At 32.4% G+C, this 25415-nt stretch overlaps 1 protein-coding gene and 1 long non-coding RNA gene across 6 annotated transcripts in view; one reads left to right on the top strand and one right to left on the bottom strand.

Moving 5' to 3' along the window:
* The window catches only part of LOC141450007 (CXXC-type zinc finger protein 1-like), a 40759-nt gene that overhangs the window by 2979 nt on the left and 12365 nt on the right, over positions 1–25415 (bottom strand). For 2 of the 4 annotated variants that reach the window (XR_012455855.1, XR_012455854.1), the window contains 3 exons: positions 18348–18541; positions 17516–17618; positions 13999–14250 (listed from right to left, as the gene is read on the bottom strand). The exons of 1 other annotated variant lie outside the window; for it this stretch is intronic. Coding sequence is in view for 1 of the 3 variants with exons in the window: in XM_074119993.1 (XP_073976094.1) it covers positions 4007–4012 (6 nt within the window). In the remaining 2 variants the exon portion in view is untranslated. Of the gene's footprint in view, positions 1–3768; positions 4013–13998; positions 14251–17515; positions 17619–18347; positions 18542–25415 lie in introns of those variants that run through there. One more of the 4 variants, XM_074119993.1, reaches the window with a different exon arrangement.
* On the top strand, positions 4859–17753 carry LOC141450018 (uncharacterized). 2 transcript variants are annotated; one of them, XR_012455880.1, is made up of 6 exons: positions 4859–5077; positions 5565–5766; positions 7480–7604; positions 14134–14271; positions 14790–14889; positions 17560–17753. It is a non-coding gene; the product is annotated as an uncharacterized lncRNA (long non-coding RNA). The 2 variants fall into 2 exon arrangements; XR_012455881.1 differs by having other exon boundaries at positions 7470–7604.

Here is a 25415-nt window from a genome sequence, read left to right as displayed (position 1 = left end):
TTGTTACAATTATTTCTTTAAAAAAACAAAGAAAAAATAATGAAAACGGTATATTTACAAAAATTAACTCAAGTTTGATTCGGCGGCGGAATTTCTTTATAGCTGTTGAATATAAGTTTTACAAATCTGTACCTCTCATCTAGAGCACCAGAAATAAAATAAAACAGACTGTTTAATTTATCTTTGCTGTCGATATCGAGTAGATTAGTGTAAACCTCAGAGTTAATAGAGCTTATGTACCTATTTAACAATCTTTTCTAAGTGAATTGTAGAAAGGACATTCCAGCATGAAGTGAATAGTATTGTCTCTTTTTCTTTCAGCACAAGTAAAACAAACCCTTTCATGGACAAATACATGGTTTATTCCTTTGTGAAAAATCCTAGGATACTTAGTACTGGCTACCCTAAACTGAGCTATCAGTCTGATTTTTGAAATATTACACTTGAGATTAACATATGACTTGCCATTGGCCAAAGGACATATTAATCTATAATTGGTATTAAATGTAGAATTGAGTACCTCACTAATGTCTTTAGATAAACAGTTATTATAAAATTTAGAGTTGAGATTTTTCAGGTTACAAAATAGAAATTCAACACTCTGTAGCTCCCAGACATCCTCTGCCCCTATAGAGAAAGCATATCTTTAATGAAAACCACCCAGTTATAAGGGATGTCTGGATTATCCGACAAGCTCATAAGTCTCCTGTAACATATCTTCAAAAGTGAACTGTAATCCATCTGTAAAAGCTTCAGCCAAAATTTTATAGTTTTGTTAAAGATCTTGTTTAACTTTAAGTAATTAATATTGTCCTTTAGCAGGCGATTTAAGTTTAGTCACAATAAACCAATAATGAGGAGCAACTGATCGATTTTTAGAAGTTGATTGGAACGGCTTTAAAACTAAATAAAGCACTATTAATAATAGGTTCTAACAAAAAAAAACTGTGCGCCTGAAAACTGTAAGCATTAAGTTGCTTAAAAGTAAGACGTATCATCTGCACAGAGTTTCGTAGATGACTGTAATCATGAATGCCCTTTGCACCTCTTCTCATAAAGTATTTACCATATATAATGAGAAAAGAGGAAAAGAAAGGAGAGGGCTTTGTAGTGTACACCATTCTGTGACTTGAAAGATCTTGCTTAGAAAGATGGATATTTTTCTGAATAAACATTGTAGCATTAATGCACAGGTGTCTTTCTTTCTGAATTTTTGAGAATTCTAGAACTGCCTTTGACTTTGGAAGAGCCCAATCAGCTGTTAAATTATATTTCAAATGATTATTCTAATAGGAACTTCAAGTAAAACTAAAAATTTATTTTACTATGTTTATTTTGTATGTAAATGTACAAGAGATGAAAAAGAGATATTCGTATGTTTGTTTTCGCCTTCCAAAATTGATATTCATAATTGTGTTATACGTGGAAGTCAAGTAAATGTAGACTTATTGCATTTGTCTCATAAGACAGTAGAGGGATTAAACCAACACAATGTTATAGAAATAATTTTTATTAATTGACAAGAAGACGCTAACCAAATACATACTAATTTTTGTTAAATTGTAATGCTTTACATGCATTATTACAAGTTTTTGGGAATTCCAGATCAGTATTAGCTTGTGAATAGCCGCCTAAGACCTAAATTTGGGTCTATAAAAGATTTCAAAGAAATAACCGCAAGTGTGCTTCTGCACGTAACTAACCGATCATTCATAATTTCGTGTTGATCTGGGCAAAAATAATTGATAATGCCTAATGAGAACGATATTTAGATTCGCGAGCTTAAAATATGAAAAAACCGCTCCAAAAATGTATGTTGATCCCAAACAAGAATGAATTATTCGCTAAATTTTTGATATTGGGGTACTTTTTTCGATAGATGTATTTCCAAAAAAATCTTAAAATAGTTTCGCTATTGACTGCCTGATTCCTGACTTAGATAGTCATCTGAATGTATCTCTAAATTAGAAAATTATATACTAATGAAAGTTCCAATTGAGTAATCCCGGAGAAAAAGTTTAATGATCTTTGTTATTTTGCTTGTGGTGAAACCGAAGTAGTTTGAAACTGTAGTTTAGTAAAGAAGTTGGCATTGATCGTCTGAAATTTTATCTGAGGCATCTGATAGCGTGACACCTTTAAGCTGTACTTCTGTTTAATTATACCGGGATGTTAGAGTTAATATTAAAAAGTTCAACAGAGAGAAGTATAGCTCGATATGTAATATGAGAGACTTACATGATGATAGAAAAAAAAAAATTATTCTCACTGTAAAGAAACAAATAGTTACAATTGTGAATCAATTATTTTTAAAAAATGCATGCATTCTATTCCTTTATTTAGTTAATTGTAAGATTTATGCTAGAAAGTTGCAAATTTTGTCTTTTGCATAATTTATAATAATACAATGAAGAAAAACTTAAATAAACATAAATTTTAAACATTTGTCTATTAAATTACCTATATTTTATATTAATTTGATATTTTTATTAATTTTGTGAAAAAAGTAGTAGGTAACGGATTTATTTTAATTTAAAAATAGAAGCTGTTGTACAAGCTAAAAACTACTTTTTTTAGAACAGGTGCTGCTATCTGGAGCCAATCACAAAAACTAATCTAGAACTGTTTTGTACTTTATTGTTTTTTTTTAATTAATTTACTTCCTAAACTTTTTTTAATTAGAAAAAATTATAATTAGGTGGTTTTATGTTATTATTAATAGATTTTATTAACAAGAAGTTATAATAAATTGTATTCGCTGAAAAAAAGCAATAAATGAAAGTTCCTTCGATAGTGGCCATTTTGACTTGGCTTGTATATAGCTAAGTTAAATCCGCAGGGTGTGGAGGGTGGGGCGTTTTTAGTTTCGTTTTCTGTACCTTCTCTATAACCAACCTGGTTATTCTTTTAGTACATCTTATCTACCACAGTTTCATATTATAACCTTTACTTAACCTTAACCAACATAAAATATTATTTTGGACATTTTAGGAGATTCTTTCAACACATAATATATACTTTTCTTCAACAAAACATTTATCATATTTACAAATAAGTTTGAGATATTTGGAGAGTTCGACTACAAGAGCAGTTGTGGTCTCCTCCATCTTCTAGATGAATCATTTTTCGTTTATAACAAATTTATTTTTAAATATTTTAGACATATTTGAAGAGACCGACGACAGAGCGTCCTCCCTCCTTCATGTCTCAGATGATACTGAAGAAAATTTATTACAGTTTTAGATTTAAAAGTCCAGTTAGTATTGCCCTCTAGTGACGTTTTTTAGAACTACTATTTTTGGAGACCGAGAGGAGCATCCTCTCCCTTCGATAACTCAGATGATACTGATGAAAAATGTTTAGTTACCTTTAAAAGTCCAATTATTGTTGCCCTCTGGTGACGCTTTTTAGAACTACTATTTTTAGAGACTGACAGAGAATCCTCTCCCCTTTATTACCTAGATGATACTGACGAAAAATGTTTATTTAGTTCTATATATAGAAGTCCAGCAAGTGCTGCTACCTAGTGGCGCTATTAAAAAGTACTAATTATTACTTTTCCAGTAAGTGCTGTTACCTAGTGACCATTTTTAAAACTATTTTTAATTTATTTTTTAATTCTATTTATATTTCTTTCCAACTTCATTATTATTGATTTTTGTTTTTTCTATTTTGGCGTTTTAATCACTTAATATTTTTAATTTTTTTTTTATACAAATATAATTTAAAACTAAAAGATTACTAAAAAATAGGTAAATAAAGGAAGACTTTTCTGAATTAATGAGTTTTCACTTTATAGTCGTCAGCAAACTTAAAATAAAATATACAACTAATTGGATTAGATTCGAAATTGCAATACAACTACATTTTATGTATTTGTTTTTATAACTTATTTATTAAATAAACGTTTTGTATTTTTCTATTGGATAGATGTACTCCACTGTAATTTTAATTTTGGCAAAATTTGATGAGACGTTTTGCAAGCACTACTCCAGTATTAGCTGTTTTAATTCTGAAAATCAACAGTATTAATATTAACATTAATAACTTTCAATTAGTTTCAGCAGGTTTTTGTTTTTAATAAATTACTGAGGTACGTATCTGAATTGGGATAAATAAGATTCCCTTTTTTTAGGTTTAAAGGTATATTAATAATTTAACAGAATAATTTCTTATTTTTCAAATAAATCTAATACTATCTAATCTTTCACTATCACCATCCATCGACATCACAAATACTCAAATTATACCTTTATGCCTTCAGTGAGCAGTTGATGTTTGCTTGCATCTACATATTTGGGATTATCGAACCCCCTTGCAAACTCATCTCATCTTGCACATCTCACACAAATTCATTGGGATTTACACATTACATTCATTCGGATCTGCAGACACAGAGACTTTAGGCGATTAGTCGCAATAGGTATTTTAATTCGCAGTAGATTTTACTTGTAGTATCCCCGTTTAATGTATGAAACTGTTATCATCCAATGAATTTTGTTTCTCAAATAATTATGGTGTCTCCAAAATAATTAAAAGAACGGTGATATGAAAAGTAAATAAAAATTGTAATGTAAACAAATACAACGAACTGACAATAAAATCGGATTATATTCTTAGTAATTAAATTCATTACATTAAATTCATGAATAATTCAGGGTTTTCTGCTTACATAAAGCGCGCTCCCTCATGTAAAATCCATTTCTAAAACATTTTTTATGAAACAAAAATACACAAATATATAATACGCATCGTGAAATTCATTACTATTGTATTTTACAAAAAATGTTTAACAGCTGATTAATTTTTAAGTATCAACATTCCATGTGATATCTTATAACAGGTATGTAACCTCCCACACTCGGTCATCAAGTGTAGTGTGATTGCCAACATATTGATTTAGAATACACCAACCAATTTATTTTTAAACTGACATCGTCTTATAATGGATAAAATTCCAAAACCTGTTAGGGATTCAACAAACTGTGCTCTTCGATAGAAAAAGTCAACGATACATTTTACGTTCAAATAACAAATGTTAATGCTTAGTGATATTTTAAAATAAGCTTGTTTTAAGGTATTATTTTAGAAAAAATACTTTCTTTTATTATAAACAAACTCCTCAAAATTTTAGAGTGGTTTTAGGGAAGTAAACTTTTTTTTAAATCGTTTACATTTGTTTGTTTTGGTTCATTATTAATACTAGATGTACCAACACAATTTTTGAAAATTTAATTCGATTTTATTGATAAACAAAAAGTTGTTGAAAATTGATTTAATTGTACTACTAATATTCAGTAGAATTTTTTAACCACGTTCCAATTAGTTTATTACAGAATTTCGTGTGATCTGTCTATCTTATCTGATTATAGGTAAATTTTTAGAATCTTTATTTTTTTAAAAAATGATAGTAGAATGGTTTAATCTTCTTGAAAAAAGGTTTACTTTAACAGAAAAATCCTTCGTTTGTAATCGGATTACAATAATGTAAATTAAATTCGAATTATCAACTGAAGTTATTCTGGGACCGAAGGTTTAAAGTAGTATTTTTTCCTTTTATCCAGTGCTTTCATCCTTCGGCCATTTCGAACTCTTGTCAACTTGCAGCCCCGTTAAACTCAGCTTTCACATGAAATGGTTATCCTAAGGTCCCTCTATACTTCCAGCAGCACGACTGAATGAGTTGATTGGCATCCACTCTCCATTTCCGATAATAAACTAATCAAGGGAATCTATCTACACTCCATCTGTGGAAATGTTTTTCAGGTAATCTTATCTATTATTTAATACGTTCAAAGTAATACATCATATAGTAACTATTTTTCATATAAATAAAATCTTTCCTTTCTTTTTTTTTAAGTTTAACATTAAATGTGCATGTTATTCTGTATCATTTTCTAATCACACAAAACCATTTTTAATCGGTCGGTCTAATATTTTTTAATTCTTCGATTCCATGACACAACTAACGTCTTCTGTAACCCAAGATCTACATTTTGAGTTTTTCTCTAAAACAAAATGATGGCCTATATTTCTAGGTGCGTGAACATACCATTACTAAATTGTTAGGTAGTAAATACTTTTACAAAAACCTTAGAAGTTTCATATTCTCAGAAACACTTTTATACACGAACTAAATGACTGGAAACAGGTTAATTACCATTTAATTCATTAAATCTTTGAAAATAAAATGTTTCAATACATTTGAACATTTCTTGTGATGAAAGTGACAGTTTCATTCCTATCTTTTATCTTTCATGACTTACTTATTCAGTCAGTAAATTTTCTTCAACAAAGAGTGACCGAACCAATCAAACAATTTTTGATAAATATATATAAATTTATATACGTATTAAATGACTATTAAGTTAATGAATCATTTGACACAACGATTTGATTAATACCATTTTCACTCGCTGTCTTCAGTGGTCAATATTTGTTTCGTAACTGTAGTCAATATTTTTTTAAATTAGGTATTTATTTTTTTATATTACATTTTAGTGGAGTATTTATAAAATTTACGTTTAAATAAAATTAAAATGTCTTTTGTGGCAACAGTTGGATATTTATTAATAATGCTTTAGAATGTTCTTTATCTAGTTCCGATGAAGAGTGGAATGCAATTTTACAAAATCGCAATGATAAAAAGCGAAAACTTAGGCCACGTATTATTATAATTATAATTATTATTATTATTGGAACGGCCAAAACCGCGGTCGTGAGCGTGGTCGTAGTGGTTGCTTAGTGGAACGCTCCCTATATGTATATACTGGTTGGTGCAAGAGCCATTTTCATTCAGTAAGATTTGAGTAATTGAGTAGGTTGCTCTGTCGCTCCAAACATATGTTATCTAGACTAGTCTCATCACCTCTCTCCTAAAGAATCTTGATGGTTAGGGAGAAGTCGCTTCGACGGTCGGAAAGCAATTATTCTCCCCAATTTTAGGTAAATGTATATACATTTATATTTGTCAATTAAATTATGAAGGATTTGACAATAGAGTAATTAATACCACTTTCACTTGCTGTCTTCAAGTTGTCAATATTTATTTCATAAATGCATTCAATATCTTATAATCAAGAATAAGAATAACAAAATATATGAAAAGGTACAAGTTCTGCAAAAGTACCTAATTTGATGCTTAATACGGTGATATAAAAATAAAAATAAAAAAATACAAGGAATATTTTAACTAAATAATCAATAAACTGGTACATTTAAAAAAAACTTTCAAAATCCTTATTATCTAGGTAGTTATATTTGAATAAAATACTTTGAAATTCCCTTTGATATTTCATTTTAACTAACGTTTTTTTAAGAATAGGAATTCACAAAAAATTAATACTTTACCTCCTATTATAAATAAGAACTGTTTAAAAGTATGAAGTGATTTAGAAATTTAGTATAACCTGACTGTAACATTCCTCTACATGTAAGCAAATGCATGGTGGAAATCTCTACTTGTGTAGTGTTGTTTAGGAAATGATTATCTCTGTGGGCTCTGCCTCATCCAACAACCGAAAATATTAGCAGATCCTCATTAAGTCTATTCTGGAGAATGAAGAAGCCAAGGAAATCTCTACTTGTGTAGGATTGTTTTTAAGGTAATGTTATCTACTATTTTATAGTTTATAAATATTGCAACATGAACTCATAAAACTTCATCAAATTAGGAGAATAAATAAAAACCTTTAATTTTGTAGAGAAAAATATTGATTTGCTTACTAATTTTGTTTTTTGCTTACTAATTTTGTTTTTACACAAAATTAGTATTTTACCTTCTAATAAGAATAAGAATTTACATAAAATTAGTACTTTACCTTCTATTAAGAATAAGAGTTTACGTACAATAAGTACTTTACCTTCTATTAACAATAAGAGTTTTTACATACAATAAGTACTTTACCTTCTATTAAGAATAAGAGTTTACGTACAATAAGTACTTTACCTTCAATTAACAATAAGAGTTTTTACATACAATAAGTACTTTACCTTCTATTAAGAATAAGAGTTTACTTAAAATTAGTATTATAAAAAACAATTGCTTAACACTGTGAAGTATTCCTAACCTTTCTCTGCAATTGAATGTTTTAAATTAAAAATGTTTAAAAAAAGTAGTGATTATTGTTTGTTTAATGTGAGAAAAGATAAAGTGTGAAGTTGGTATTAGTTTTAAAAGTGTCCACTGTGCAGAACTGTTGCTGGAAGACTAGATCAACTGGCTCGGCACAACAAAGTCCGATTGGAATGGGTGCCGGGCCATGTGGGGATTAAGGGGAATGAAATAGCTGATCAGTTGGCCAGGAAGGGAGCTAGTACTCCTTTCACTGGTCCGGAACCAGACCTGGGGATCACTAGGGTTGCAGTTCGTGAGGCTCTCAGAGATTGGATCTGTAGAGAACATGAAAGGTACTGGGTGATGTTTCCTGGGGTCAAACACAGCAGAGAATCATGCCCTTGTTGTGCAAACAAAGAACAAGTGACTCTAGGTTTGGGCAGGAATCAGATTACTCTGATTACAGGCCTATTCACAGGGCACGGAAGGTTCAGAAAGCACCTGAACAAGATAGGGTTTATAAGCTCGAAACCATTGTGCAGATTGTGCCAGGAGGAGGAGGAAACGGCCTCTCACCTGTTGTTCGATTGCGTTGCAATTGAGAGAGTGCGCTACGACATCTTTGGAACTTTGAGGCCAAAGGAGATAATAGCGTAGAAGGAACTAGTAGGGAAAGCTCTTGACCTTTTTAGAAGGGGAGGTTTCACCTATTAAACTTAAGGGAAAGGCACAATAAGCCTCTTGTGGCTGCGGTGCCGTGGGGATAGGGTTCCGCCCCGCCATTTTAAATCTAACAAAAAAATCTACTTATTTATTAATTTAGGTGATTACGGTTCAACTAATTTTTCTGCTAACATCTATTACATAACTTGACTGACTCAGAAAATACCATCTCACTAATTTGGGTTCAGGTCAAAGTATTTGTCAATAAGTTGAACAAATAACTGAATAAATCGTGCATAAAGTAGATAACAGTAAGTACACAGCAGCCATATTTCTTTATTTAGCTGATATATTTGACAATTTTGGCATATTGGACTGCTATACAAAATTAGGTAGACTTATATGCTATTAATTACATTATTCAAATCATACGATCTTTTTTAGAAGACCTAACTTTTGTAAATAAGAATAATAAAATTTTAATTTATTAATTACATTTTATTGTGGTAGATTACCATATGTATGAAAATAAATAAATAAAAAAAAAACCAGCTGGAATCAGCTGCTTAGATAACCTTCACTTACCAGCTGATCAGCCTGGCCAGTTACCGTCGGCCATCTTTAACACGTACGTGGTGTCTCTTTATTAACGTGATTTTTTAAGTGAATATTAGTGCGTGGCAAAGTGAAGTTCGATTTTATAAATTGAATTTAAGTTATACTTAGTGCGTGATATACAGTTTTAGTGTAAATAGTATTGTGAATTATTTTAAAAAGTGACAAGTGCTGTTGGACTGGTGATCTATTGAGATGCTGATGAACTTGGATATTCTTTAAACAAGGTAAGACATTATTATCAATTATTTAATGATATTTTTATTATTCTTGCATGAAAACAGCACGTCACTTAAATACTATACAAATATTATTGCTTCATCTTGCTTCGTTCAGTTTTGGTTAATTCTTTAATTTTTTGAACACTACAAAAAGTATTTAAATTGATTTCTAAATCTTTTTGATGAATTCTTTGATCTTTTTTTTTTTAATCGACTATGAGTTCAAAATTAGTATTCTTGGTTTACACTGGGTCAAAATAGACTGTAAATTTTATTACTTTTATCTTGGTAGAAACTTCTTTTTTTTTCTCGCTCAAATGAAATTATACTATTCGCTAGAGAGAAACCAGGGTTTTTTATTTTATATAAAATCTTTTTTTTGTCAATAGGAATACCATAATGAAACGTTAAACAAAACAACACCACACACAAATGTAAAAAAAGTCTGTGAACACCATGAACATAATAAATTACATATTCCTTCACATTGTACATGTATTATAAATTTTAAAAACTTGTAGGACCTTCTTTGTTTCTAATCACTTCCAACAGGCGAGCTTTCATCGATCCTACTAATTTTGTAGTCGTCAACGTTTGTATTTTTTCCCAGTCTTCTAAAATAACATTTTTTAATTGTTCACAGTTTCTTAGTTCTCTTTTATTTATTTGGCGACTGTTTAAATGTTCGATTGAGTTTGGGAGGGGGTGTTTATTTTGGTATTGGCTTTCGCCATACAGCCAGCATCGTCTAGGTGCTAATTCGATTGAGTTAAGGTGTTGGTGCGTCGGGTTGTATCACGTAAAAGCCGTTCTTATGTTTTTAGTTCGGTGTTTCGGGCCGTTTTCTTGTTGGAAGGCAAACGTTCCATCCAACCTTATTTTTTTTAACTTTCACGTAAATTGTATCTTAACATTTTTTTTGAGCACTTGTGTTGGGTTCTTGTCGAACAGTCTTCAGAATTTCCCGTTTATGAACGGAATTAAGTTTTGGTGGATGTGCACTGCGTGTCCTACTAGTCACACTTCCGAATTTTTCGCACTTGTTAATTATGTTCTGTTAAGATTTTTTTTTTTTTTTTAACTATCTTCTAATTTAAACAGTCTTTGCTAATAACGGAATAGGTCTTTTAGAATTACGGAATTAGAATAGTTAAGTAGTAATAAGGGATTCATCAATCTTTAAATTATGTATTTTTTTCCTGATTAGTGGAAAGTTTATCAACTTATTTGTGTACCAAAATTTTAGGAAGCAGAGACCCAGCTAGAAATTCCGTACTTTATTTAAAACTTCAGAGTGTTTTCTAAGCAGTGAGGTTCCATTCCAGGTCGATCAACTATTATTATCGTGTTGTTTGAAAATTACTTACTTTATTGCTTGATTACGATTAAGCATCGACTGTAGTGTTGATGTTTATCTTATCGACATCACTAATGCATTTCATTAAGTCAACTTACTAGTTCATAAGACTAAACATTATAGATGTACGTAATAGAAACCTTTTAAACTGAATTTTCGATTGCCTAATGAATATAACGATTTTAAAAGTAAATACTTACACTGGGCCAAAAAAGTCTGTGAACACTTGGCAGATAATAAGTCATTCTTACACATCGTACGTGTATTATAAATTTTAAAAACTTGTAGGACCTCCTTTGTTCCTAATCACTTCCAACAAGCGAGCTTTCATCGATCCTACTAATTTTGTGGTCGTCAACGTTGAAATTTTATCCCATTCTTCTAAAATAGCGTTTTTTAATTGTTCAGGGTTTCTTATTTCTCTTTTATTTATTTGGCGGCTGATTTCATCCGACAAATGTTCAATTGGGTTTAGGTCTGGCGATTGTGGAGGGGTGTGTAGGCGCCGGGGTGTATTATATAAAAGGCATTCCCGAGTTTTTAGTGCGGTATGTTTCGGGTCATTGTCTTGTTGGAAGACAAACGTTCCCTCCCCAACCATAATTTTTTTGAACTTAAATTAGGTAGACTTATATGCTATTAATTACTTTATTCAAATCATACGATCTTTTTTAGAAGAACTAACTTTTGTATGTAAGAATAATAAAATTTTAATTTATTAATTACATTTTATTGTGGTAGATTACCATATGTTTGAAAATAAATAAATAAAAAAAAACAGCTGGAATCAGCTGCTTAGATAACCTTCACTTACCAGCTGATCAGCCTGGCCAGTTACCGTCGGCCATCTTTAACACGTTCGTGGTGTCTCTTTATTAACGTGATTTTTTAAGTGAATATTAGTGCGTGGCAAAGTGAAGTTCGATTTTATAAATTGAATTTAAGTTATACTTAGTGCGTGATATACAGTTTTAGTGTAAATAGTATTGTGAATTATTTTAAAAAGTGACAAGTGCTGTTGGACTGGTGATCTATTGAGATGCTGATGAACTTGGATATTCTTTAAACAAGGTAAGACTTTATTATCAATTATTTAATGATATTTTTATTATTCTTGCATGAAAACAGCACGTCACTTAAATACTATACAAATATTATTGCTTCATCTTGCTTCGTTCAGTTTTGGTTAATTCTTTAATTTTTTGAACACTACAAAAAGTATTTAAATTGATTTCTAAACCTTTTTGATGCATTCTTTGATCTTTTTTTTTTTTTTTTTTAATCGACTATGAGTTCAAAATTATTATTCTTGGTTTACACTGGGTCAAAATAGTCTGTAAATTTTATTACTTTTATCTTGGTAGAAACTTCTTTTTTTCTCGCTCAAATGAAATTATACTATTCGCTAGAGAGAAACCATGGCTTTTTATTTTATATAAAATCTTTTTTTTGTCAATAGGAATACCATAATGAAACGTTAAACAAAACAACACCACACACAAATGTAAAAAAAGTCTGTGAACACCATGAACATAATAAATTACATATTCCTTCACATTGTACATGTATTATAAATTTTAAAAACTTGTAGGACCTTCTTTGTTTCTAATCACTTCCAACAAGCGAGCTTTCATCGATCCTACTAATTTTGTAGTCGTCAACGTTTGTATTTTTTCCCAGTCTTCTAAAATAACATTTTTTAATTGTTCACAGTTTCTTAGTTCTCTTTTATTTGTTTGGCGACTGATTTCATCCGACAAATGTTCGATTGGGTTAAGGTCTGGCGATTGAGGAAAGGTGTTTAGGCGCCGGGTTGTATAATGTAAAAACCATTCCTAAGTTTTTAGTGCGGTATGTTTCGAGCCGTTTTCTTGTTGGAAGACAAACGTTCCATCCTACCCCTTTTTTTTTGAACTTTCACTTAAATTGTACCTTAATATTTTTTTGAGCACTTGTGTTGGGTTCTTGTCAAACAGTCTTCAGAATTTCCCGCTTATGATCGGAATTAAGTTTTGGTGCATTGCGTGACCTACTAGTCACACTTCCGTATTTATTTGTTTTTATAAGCCGTATTAGGATAAAACATATCAGTTTTTAACTTGGAGATTAGAGCGATAAGTAAGTTCCTTTCATAATGCCGACACTGTTTTGAGGCCTACCTTTTTGCAATTAATCACAGATTTCTGCATCAATTTTTAACATAACCCCAATTATTGTATACCGTTCGAAAGGTGATCGTATGTAGATGTTTTTCCTAAATAGTGCACGGTTTTTTCATATAAAAAGTTTTTGAGAAAAATGAAGTCAAAGTTTTTGGAAAAAATTAGAAACTTGCTATTTCTTATGTTTGGGCCACAAAGTGAAATACTTGATATTATTATTTTGAAATACAAATTAGCTTATTTAAAAGGAAATTTAACCTTCTTTCTAATGAGTTTATTAAAATAACTGTAGCTTTAATAGTTTGAGAAATATAGACAACATTTTGCTAAAAAGTAGTAACACCTTGAAAAAACATAAAATTAAAAATATCTATAAAACGGAGCCGAATCGAGCCATAGTTTATATGGAATTTTTTGTTGCAAATGATGCCCAGAATCGCCTCCCGAAGTTACCGTAGTCTTATGCTGAACACCCTGTATAGTTATTGCAGTAATGAAGTTGTTTCAGGTGTTCCTGTGGTTTGACACCTTGGAACATTTCTTACTTTTTGTTCATTAGCAGTGTTGTTTCTATATTCTCTGAACTTTTCTTACCTACGCTATAGTTTCTACCTTAAATAAATGTATAACTCGTCAGGATATCCTAACTAGATTTTATTATTGGGTACTATGTAGTGTCTCCCTGCATCCTGTTAATAGTACACTTAACTCTTTATCTATGTCCAATATGCTTGAATGTTTTTAATTTAGCTGATTCAATTATTAAATTATAAAGATTCAATTATTGTAGATTTAATATGGATAATGCATTTATTTATTTAACATCGATAATTGAGAATCAGCTGATATAAAAACATACCCAATGTTGGGATTTTAATTATAGGTTACTGTAAATTAAGGGAAAGGAGAAGAAAACAGAGCTGATTAAGTTCTTAGGAAATAAATATTTTTATTTTAGATTAAATGATTATAATACATTCTACAGTTTAAGAAGTTAACAAAATTTAAGAATAATCATTAGTAATTTGAATTACATAAGTAAATATTACATTATTTCAGGCTGCTGGTTTTAGATAGAGGTGCTCGTGTTGATAACAACTATCTCTTTCATTGCAACACTTTGCACAGCATTGATTTCTGGATGGGAATTGACTCCACTTACGTTGATGGCAATACCTGTAAAGATAATTGACAAAGGTTAGTGGAATTTTATTTTTAAAATCAGTTTTTTTTTTTTAAATTTTCTTAAACGTTTGTAATCTCTTTTTCAAATTTGCGCAATGAGATAAAAACCATGCATGATCAGTCAATTGACAAAGGTTAGTGAAATTTTATTTTTAAAATCAGTTTTTTTTTTTTAAATTTTCTTAAACGTTTGTAATCTCTTTTTCAAATTTGCACAATGAGATAAAAATCATGCATGATCAGTCTCTTTATATTTGTTTTCTTTATTTTTCCACTTTATTTAAATTTTCCATGTATCTTAGTAAGAACAGATCAATTGAAAATGCATCACTTATTAGGAAATGTTTCGTTTATCAAAAATAAATAAATAAAATAAAATAAAAAACGAAAACAAGAAGGAACAGAGACTAAAAAAGAAATAGAAATTATTATAAATATTAAATAAAGTAAAAAGCAGTACATTTTATTATACTTATTATTCAATTTATTCAAATAGTTCATGTAACAGTAAATAAAAAATTTTGGTTTAGGTAGCAAGAGGAAAACCATTACATTTGAGAACTGTACTGGGAGTAAAAAAGAGGGATTCCTCTCAGGACGTTGCACTAAATATTTACTTCCACCTTTCATGTAAGTTCTTTAAAATTATTTTGCATGTTGCATGTAATCAGCTAAACTGGCTACGTGGTTACCTAGTTAATCAATTAAACTAGTTAATCTGTTAAACTTGTTAATAGTTAATTTGTTAAACTGCATAACTGGTTAATTCGTTATTCGGCTTTGCGGCTAACTAGTTTATTGGGTTAAACTGGCTAACTGGTTTAACTAGTAAAATAGTTTACCGTTGAACTGGATAGATAACTAGCTAATCGGTTTAATGGTTTATCTGGTTGACAGGATAACTAGGTAATACGTTACCTTGGCTTGTATTAGTTAGCCAATAAAACCGATTAACTGGTTACCCAATTTAAGTAGTTAAACCAGTTGTCAGGTTAACCAATCAACTAGTTAACCGGATTGAATACTTTAACCTCTTAGCCGGTAAATCAGATAAACTGATTAACAGTTAACTGGTTGACTAGTTAAACTGGTTAACTAGGTAATCTATTGAACTGGGAAACTGGTTCAGCTGATTAACTAGTTAACTGGTTAAGCTGACAGACTGGTTAAACTGGTTTACTAGTTGATCGGTTGAACTGGCTAACTGGTTGAGGTGATTAACTGGTTAACCGGTTAAACTGGCAGACTGGTTAACTAGTTAATCGGTTGAACTGGGTAACTGGTTCAGCTGATTAACTAGTTAACTGGTTAAGCTGGTAGACTAGTTTAACTGGTTAACTAGTAAATCGGTTGAACTGCGTAACCGGTTTAGCTGAATAATAGTTGACCGGTTAAACTGGAACCTGGTTTAACTGGTTAACTAGTAAATCAGTATGGTTAAGTTAGGTTAGGTTAGCCTAGCCTAACTTAACCTATGTAAAAGGGGGGGGTAGGTTAGGTTACATTAGATTAACTTAACATAACCTAACCTACCCTAGCTTAATTAATCTAGACTTAACTTAACCTAACCTACTCTAGCCTAATTAACCTATCCTAACTTAATCTAACCTACCCTACCCTAACCTAACTTACCTAGCCTAATCTAACCTATCCTACACTAACCTATCCAGTTAAACTGGTTAACAAAGCAGCCGGCCAGTTTTGCCGATTTACTAATTTACCAGTTAAACTAGCCAGCCAGTAAAACAAGTTACCTAGTTAACCAATTTAACTAATGGAACCAGTTAGCCAGGTTAACCGATAAACTAATTAACCAGTTTAACCAATTAACAAATTAACCAGTATTATCTAACAACTAGTTAAATGGTTTAATCGGCTAATGGGTTTAACTAGTCGACCTGATTTACTAGTTAATTGATTAAACTAGTTTAACTAGCTTACTGGTTTAACTAGTTAATCGGTTAAATAGGCTAACTGGTTAAGGATATAACTGGGTAGGAAGTTAATCGGTTAAACTTGTTAACTGTTCATCGGTCAAACTAGCCAATTGGTTAACTGGCTAAACTTGGTAAACTAATTCAAATGGTTACCTTTGTCATTTCGTTTCACATTACAACTTACTTTCTTAATTTGTCCAGTTATTCTCTTACCAATCCACTTACCTCTCTAACATAGAAGGATAAGCGGAGGATCAAGAAGTGGACAGTTAAAAGAATCAATTGATAGGTGAAAAAAATACAATTTAATAAATGACAAAGGTAACCAATTGAACTAGTTTAACCAGTTGTCAGTTAACCAGTTGCTAGTTTGACCGATAAACTAGTTACCCAGGTATACCCTTGACCACTTAGCCAGTTTAACTGATCACCCAGTAAAACCAATAAGCTAGTTAAACTAGTTTAACTGATTACTAGTCAACTAGGTTGACTGGTTAACCCATTAGCCGATTAAACCTGATAACTACGTTAAATAAGTTATACTGTTTAAATAGTTCATTGGGTGAACTAGATCAGTTTATCGGTTAACCTTCCTAACAGGTTCAGTTAATTAAATTGGTTAGCTTGGTAATCGTTTTTACTGGTAACAGACTAGTTTATCTAGTCAACTAGTTAATCGGCTAGTTACTTTGTTAACCAGTTTAACTGCTTAAGTACTTAATCGGTTTAACGGTTTAACAGGCTAACTAGTTTAACTAGTTATTCCGTTAAACTGGTTAATCTAGTTCAACTGGTTACCTTTGCCATTTATCAAATTATTTCTCTTCACCCATCATTTATTTTCTTCACCTATTAACTTACTGTATTCATCTATCTACGTGTAGATCTACCTACCAGCATATATAAGTGGATAGGTAAAATAAGTGGATAAATGAAGAAAATAAATTATAAGGAGAAGAAAATAAGTTGCTAGGCGAAGCGAAGTGACAATGGTAACCAATTAAACTAGTAACAAGTTTAAGTGATTAACCAGTCAACCAGTAAAACCATTTTAACCGATTAATCAGTATCAACCGAAAACCGATTAAGTAGTTAGTTTAACCAGTTAAACGAGCATAACTGTTATAACTGGTTACACTGGTGTTACTGTTTTAACTAGTTTATTAGTAAAAGCAGTGATCCAGTATAACCGATTTGATTCTTTATTCAGTACACCAGAACAGTGTAACAAGTACAACCAGTTTAACCTGTGAAACAGTTAGCTAGTTTAACTGGTTAAAAGATTAACCAATTACATTACTTTAGATACTTTATCATACCTGTAACGGTGCATAATAGGCCAATTGTGCTCTTCTGTTTCAAGGAATTAGTTGGATCCAGTTCTACATCAGTTTCTACCCTGATCCATGTTCGGTGTCTTGTCTTCAGGAACATTATGAATAATCAAACAACAATAAATTAGTTTCCATTTTTTTAACTATACGAAAAATGATAATGTAAAACTAATTGTAATTTATTGTAGTTAAAAAAGTTATAATAAAATCTATAATGAACTAATACTTCGTTCTTACTGTTTGTTTCCCTACACCTACTGATTAAGTTACTTTATTTAAAAAAATAAATAATTAAAAAATAAATGAATTTTTTTCTACTATACGGGCTGCAATTTTCAATTTCCATTTTTTTTTAATTACCATTAGCTAGCACAAAAAAAAAATTGAGTAAACTGAAATCTTGAGCACTTCAATAAATTGCTCCCATCCTTTCCTAATACATTTTTCTTGGCAATCTTGATGTTTTAAGTATGAGTTGGCCTTTTTCTTTTTTAAATGAAGTAATATTTGCACGTTATGTATGTTATTATTTATTTATATTTCAGATACTCATTACATTCTAATTATTTTTTCCGCGTCAACTCTAATTTATTTGCTTTTCAAGTTAGTTTCCTTGTATAATGAAATAGATTGCCAATAAAACATTTTAAACAAAGTAGCATTGGGAGTAGAAAAATTTCATTAACGAATTCATTTTCTTAAAGCAAATGAATTTTCTTGACTCGGAGAAATTTTTTTTTTTTTTATAATGAGTTAACAAAAAAACCAACGCTTATTTTATAATTTACATTAATGGAGAATTAGTAAATTTACTTACCAACAGGTTAGGGAAGTATTTGGAAGTTACATTAATAGAATAGCCTCAATCACTAGGTTTGAACCTAGAACCAGCCCAGGGGCTTCATCGTGTCCTAGCAGAGATTCAGTACTAAAACTATTGGGAGATTCAAGCTTTCATGATATGCTGTGGGGTTTTTGTCTGATTTGATAGTGGTGAATATTAAAGAAAACCTGTGATAGAATAAAACAAAAGAAATACATTATACCCAAATTGTGGAAAGATACTACATTTTGAAAACATCGGAAGTTATTACTCATGTCTAGGAGATTCAAGCTTTAGTGCTCGTAATATTTTTACCCAACAGAAAAACCGTCTGAACATTCACCGAAAGGGGAAGACCTTCGTTTGTTCTTAACGAAAGTTAACGTAGGTATCAATTATTTATTTTTGAATCTACCCCAAGGATTTAATTAATAAGGGGCGAGTTACGATGTGGAGTTTCTGAGATTGGATTTAAATATTCTACTTAAAGTCCTATAAAATGAATTATTAAAATCAAGACCCTTGAGAACAGGAATCTTTACAAATCAATCCATAAAACAACATAGGTACACTGGGCCAAAAAAGTCTGAACACTTACCTAAATTTTATTACTATTTTTATTATCTTAGTAGAAACGTCTTCTTTTTTTTTTCAAATTAAATTATACTATTTGGTAGAGAGAAACTAGAGTTGTTTATTTTATATAAAATCTTTTATTTTATTTTTTTAACAGGAATATCATAATGAAACGTTAACAAAACAACACCACACACGAATGCAAAGTCTGTGAACAAGCGAATAAATGTGCACAAATCGAAATTTTTACACAGATAAAAATCAGAAAAACAGATGAATATAGTTCCAAAAAACCCTATTGAATTGTAAAAATCATATCAGTCAGTTTAGAGAATAAATAATCTAATTTGTATTATTTAACCACTAATATGGAACTTCCTAGACCTAGTTCCTAGTTCGTGAACTTATTGTGTAGTTGTGAAATGATAGAAAAAGTATTCGTGAAATAGAGTAGATAGATTTATAAATTTAAAAAAAAAAAAAAAATACGGAAGTGTGACTAGTAGGTCACGCAATGCACCAAAACTTAATTCCGGGAAATTCTGAAGACTGTTCGACAAGAACCCAACACAAGTGCTCAAAAAAATATTAAGGTACAATTTAAGTGAAAGTTCAAAAAAAAAGGGTAGGATGGAACGTTTGTCTTCCAACAAGAAAACGGCTCGAAACATACCGCACTAAAAACTTAGGAATGGTTTTTACATTATACAACCCGGCGCCTAAACACCTTTCCTCAATCGCCAGACCTTAACCCAATCGAACATTTGTCGGATGAAATCAGTCGCCAAACAAATAAAAGAGAACTAAGAAACTGTGAACAATTAAAAAATGTTATTTTAGAAGACTGGGAAAAAATACAAACGTTGACGACTACAAAATTAGTAGGATCGATGAAAGCTCGCTTGTTGGAAGTGATTAGAAACAAAGAAGGTCCTACAAGTTTTTAAAATTTATAATACATGTACAATGTGAAGGAATATGTAATTTATTATGTTCATGGTGTTCACAGACTTTTTTTACATTTGTGTGTGGTGTTGTTTTGTTTAACGTTTCATTATGGTATTCCTATTGACAAAAAAAAAAAGATTTTATATAAAATAAAAAAACCATGGTTTCTCTCTAGCGAATAGTATAATTTCATTTGAGCGAGAAAAAAAGAAGTTTCTACCAAGATAAAAATAATAAAATTTACAGACTATTTTGACCCAGTGTAAACCAAGAATAATAATTTTGAGGGAAGGGATTAGCTATGAGGTTAGCATACTGGACTCCCACGCGGAGGTCCCGGGTTCGAATCCAGCAGCTGACCCTTAGATTTTCTCTTCCTAGGAGCTTCTTACAGCTCACTGTCCGGTGATGGACAGTGTTGTCTGTAACGAGAGAACACTGTCCGGAGGCCGGCAGTGCACTGGAAAAAGCTCCGGGCGCTAATAACCTTGGATGTTGACGCGCCTTAAATCATTAAAAAAAAAAAAAAAAAATAATTTTGAACTCATAGTCGATTAAAAAAAAAAAAAAAAAAGATCAAAGAATGCATCAAAAAGGTTTAGAAATCAATTTAAATACTTTTTGTAGTGTTCAAAAAATTAAAGAATTAACCAAAACTGAACGAAGCAAGATGAAGCAATAATATTTGTATAGTATTTAAGTGACGTGCTGTTTTCATGCAAGAATAATAAAAATATCATTAAATAATTGATAATAAAGTCTTACCTTGTTTAAAGAATATCCAAGTTCATCAGCATCTCAATAGATCACCAGTCCAACAGCACTTGTCACTTTTTAAAATAATTCACAATACTATTTACACTAAAACTGTATATCACGCACTAAGTATAACTTAAATTCAATTTATAAAATCGAACTTCACTTTGCCACGCACTAATATTCACTTAAAAAATCACGTTAATAAAGAGACACCACGAACGTGTTAAAGATGGCCGACGGTAACTGGCCAGGCTGATCAGCTGGTAAGTGAAGGTTATCTAAGCAGCTGATTCCAGCTGTTTTTTTTTATTTATTTATTTTCAAACATATGGTAATCTACCACAATAAAATGTAATTAATAAATTAAAATTTTATTATTCTTACATACAAAAGTTAGTTCTTCTAAAAAAGATCGTATGATTTGAATAAAGTAATTAATAGCATATAAGTCTACCTAATTTAAGTTCAAAAAAATTATGGTTGGGGAGGGAACGTTTGTCTTCCAACAAGACAATGACCCGAAACATACCGCACTAAAAACTCGGGAATGCCTTTTATATAATACACCCCGGCGCCTACACACCCCTCCACAATCGCCAGACCTAAACCCAATTGAACATTTGTCGGATGAAATCAGCCGCCAAATAAATAAAAGAGAAATAAGAAACTCTGAACAATTAAAAAACGCTATTTTAGAAGAATGGGATAAAATTTCAACGTTGACGACCACAAAATTAGTAGGATCGATGAAAGCTCGCTTGTTGGAAGTGATTAGGAACAAAGGAGGTCCTACAAGTTTTTAAAATTTATAATACACGTACGATGTGTAAGAATGACTTATTGTCTGCCAAGTGTTCACAGACTTTTTTGGCCCAGTGTAAGTATTTACTTTTAAAATCGTTATATTCATTAGGCAATCGAAAATTCAGTTTAAAAGGTTTCTATTACGTACATCTATAATGTCTAGTCTTATGAACTAGTAAGTTGACTTAATGAAATGCATTAGTGATGTCGATAAGATAAACATCAACACTACAGTCGATGCTTAATCCTAATCAAGCAATAAAGTAAGTAATTTTCAAACAACACGATAATAATAGTTGATCGAACTGGAATGGAACCTCACTGCTTAGAAAACACTCTGAAGTTTTAAATAAAGTACGGAATTTCTAGCTGGGTCTCTGCTTCCTAAAATTTTGGTACACAAATAAGTTGATAAACTTTCCACTAATCAGGAAAAAAATACATAATTTAAAGATTGATGAATCTCTTATTACTACTTAACTATTCTAATTCCGTAATTCTAAAAGACCTATTCCGTTATTCGCAAAGACTGTTTAAATTAGAAGATAGTTAAAAAAAAAAAAAAATCTTAACAGAACATAATTAACAAGTGCGAAAAATTCGGAAGTGTGACTAGTAGGACACGCAGTGCACATCCACCAAAACTTAATTCCGTTCATAAACGGGAAATTCTGAAGACTGTTCGACAAGAACCCAACACAAGTGCTCAAAAAAAATGTTAAGATACAATTTACGTGAAAGTTAAAAAAAATAGGGTTGGATGGAACGTTTGCCTTCCAACAAGAAAACGGCCCGAAACACCGAACTAAAAACATAAGAACGGCTTTTACGTGATACAACCCGACGCACCAACACCTTAACTTAATCGAATTAGCACCTAGACGATGCTGGCTGTATGGCGAAAGCCAATACCAAAATAAACACCCCCTCCCAAACTCAATCGAACATTTAAACAGTCGCCAAATAAATAAAAGAGAACTAAGAAACTGTGAACAATTAAAAAATGTTATTTTAGAAGACTGGGAAAAAATACAAACGTTGACGACTACAAAATTAGTAGGATCGATAAAAGCTCGCTAGTTGGAAGTGATTAGAAACAAAGAAGGTCCTACAAGTTTTTAAAATTTATAATACATGTACAATGTGAAGGAATATGTAATTTATTATGTTCATGGTGTTCACAGACTTTTTTTACATTTGTGTGTGGTGTTGTTTTGTTTAACGTTTCATTATGGTATTCCTATTGACAAAAAAAAGATTTTATATAAAATAAAAAACCCTGGTTTCTCTCTAGCGAATAGTATAATTTCATTTGAGCGAGAAAAAAAAGAAGTTTCTACCAAGATAAAAGTAATAAAATTTACAGTCTATTTTGACCCAGTGTAAACCAAGAATAATAATTTTGAACTCATAGTCGATTAAAAAAAAAAAAGATCAAAGAATTCATCAAAAAGGTTTAGAAATCAATTTAAATACTTTTTGTAGTGTTCAAAAAATTAAAGAATTAACCAAAACTGAACGAAGCAAGATGAAGCAGTATTTAAGTGACATGCTGTTTTCATGCAAGAATAATAAAAATATCATTAAATAATTGATAATAAAGTCTTACCTTGTTTAAAGAATATCCAAGTTCATCAGCATCTCAATAGATCACCAGTCCAACAGCACTTGTCACTTTTTAAAATAATTCACAATACTATTTACACTAAAACTGTATATCACGCACTAAGTATAACTTAAATTCAATTTATAAAATCGAACTTCACTTTGCCACGCACTAATATTCACTTAAAAAATCATGTTAATAAAGAGACACCACGTACGTGTTAAAGATGGCCGACGGTAACTGGCCAGGCTGATCAGCTGGTAAGTGAAGGTTATCTAAGCAGCTGATTCCAGCTGGTTTTTTTTTTATTTATTTATTTTCATACATATGGTAATCTACCACAATAAAATGTAATTAATAAATTAAAATTTTATTATTCTTATTTACAAAAGTTAGGTCTTCTAAAAAAGATCGTATGATTTGAATAATGTAATTAATAGCATATAAGTCTACCTAATTTTGTATAGCAGTCCAATATGCCAAAATTGTCAAATATATCAGCTAAATAAAGAAATATGGCTGCTGTGTACTTACTGTTATCTACTTTATGCACGATTTATTCAGTTATTTGTTCAACTTATTGACAAATACTTTGACCTGAACCCAAATTAGTGAGATGGTATTTTCTGAGTCAGTCAAGTTATGTAAAAATGTTTGCAGAAAATTTAGTTGAACCGTAATCACTCCTTAGCGAAGCGGGGAGAGCGCGGAATACGCTGATAGCGAAGCGGAAGTGTTGACTTAGTCTTCACCTTGCGAAGGGCGAGGGCTCCCTCACCTCAAGCACACAAAACCCCCCCACACTGAAATTGAATCTGACAGGTGAGTAGCCGGAAGTGGTGTTCCTGAAGCGTAGCGGGGGAGGGGGGCAGCGAAATCGCCAGGAAGAGGAAAGGGAAGGGCAGGGGGTGAGGAAGAGCACTAGCAGAGCCCAAAGAGGGAGGTCAGATCGAAAGCGGCGGAAGAGCGAGGGAGGTAGCTAGAGGAGAGGGGGAAAAGCGGAGTAAGGAAGGTATAGGGGGCCAATGAGAAAGGGGGGGCCAGTTAAGTGGCAAGCGTAGCGGGGAACAAAGGCACGGGCACAGGAAAAGCGTAGAGAAAAGGGAAAGCAAGGATCCGGAAGTGGGTACGGAGACAGCGTCTCTGAAGCAGAGCGGGGTGTTTTCAGATGTAAATTAGCTGGGGGCACTTCTCTGATGTTCGCTGGATGCGGGAAGCTAACTACCAACAGCGTAGCGACAGCGGAAGCGAAAGGCAGCAGTTGCGTTGTAACCACAGCGTGGGCGTCGAATGCACAAACGAAGCAGCGCAGGTTGTCTCTATTACAGCAGAGAGCAGACTGACTGGCTTCTAGTTGCCCAGCTAGTAGGCCGAGCGAGCCAAGGCGGAGAGCCCCGACTTTCGTACAAGCGCCCAGCTCGGCGAGGGGTCACACACACACACACACACACACACACACACAAACACACACATCCACCCAGGCACTCCCCGGTGTTGCCAGATCTATTCTCGTTTACGACCGAACATCCCGCCCGCCCTGAAGACTTGGCTTCAGCGGTTACTGCGTGAGGAGGGGGCAGAGCTTGACCAACGGTCGCCGACTGACCCCCGTAGCGGTGCGCACGTCGGCCACACGACCGGATGCACCGCGGTAATTCGTCCGAGAGGCCATTGGCGTGGAGGGAGGTGCTCCTGGTTGATGATGACGAGTAGGCCCGGGGTATCTCAGTGTCGGGGAGTAACCATTTGGAGCGTTGTTGAAGCGTATGGAGATACTCCAACCGCCAGCGCTTCCAGAAGTCCTGCTGAATCCGGTCAATGAGAGCCCAGCGCAACAAGCGATTCATCCAATGAATCAGGTGATCAGGTGAACACATGTACTGAATGATATTGTAACGAAGTTGACCTGGGCAGAGAAGAAAGGCCTAGATTGTTCTAGGGGTTAAGCGACCAAAGCCGGTAACAGGCCACCACTGTGTAGACAAAAAGGGCCGGTCTCTACCTGAACTAGAAAGGAAAGGGCTAGATTGTTCAAGGAGTTTGTGACCTGTGTAAAAGCCAACTAAGAGAAAGGCCTCAGTTGGGGTGGTGGCATATGTGTTTCCCAGCCAGTGATTGACAGGTGAGAGTGAGACAGACGGAGTTGGAGAGAAACAGAGAATGGGAGGAGGCGGCTCACATTTGAGTGGTGGCAGTATGTTTTCTCCAGCCAATGAACGTCAGGAGGGCGTGGAAACTTATGTTCAGAGAGTTGGAGGAGAGCAGTCCCAGTTGGAGGGTGGCACGCAGTTAAAAGGAGGCAGACACAGCTGGAGAAGTCAGTTCTCAGTCAGTTGTTATCAGTTTTAAGGAGTTATTAGAGTTTAGAG

This window comes from Rhodnius prolixus, unplaced genomic scaffold (assembly GCF_049639745.1).
Source record: "Rhodnius prolixus isolate KJV_2025 unplaced genomic scaffold, Rpr scaffold_2, whole genome shotgun sequence".
Lineage (NCBI taxonomy): Eukaryota > Metazoa > Arthropoda > Insecta > Hemiptera > Reduviidae > Rhodnius > Rhodnius prolixus.
Note: the sequence above shows the minus strand (reverse complement) of the source record. Positions and strands in the feature narration are given on the sequence as shown.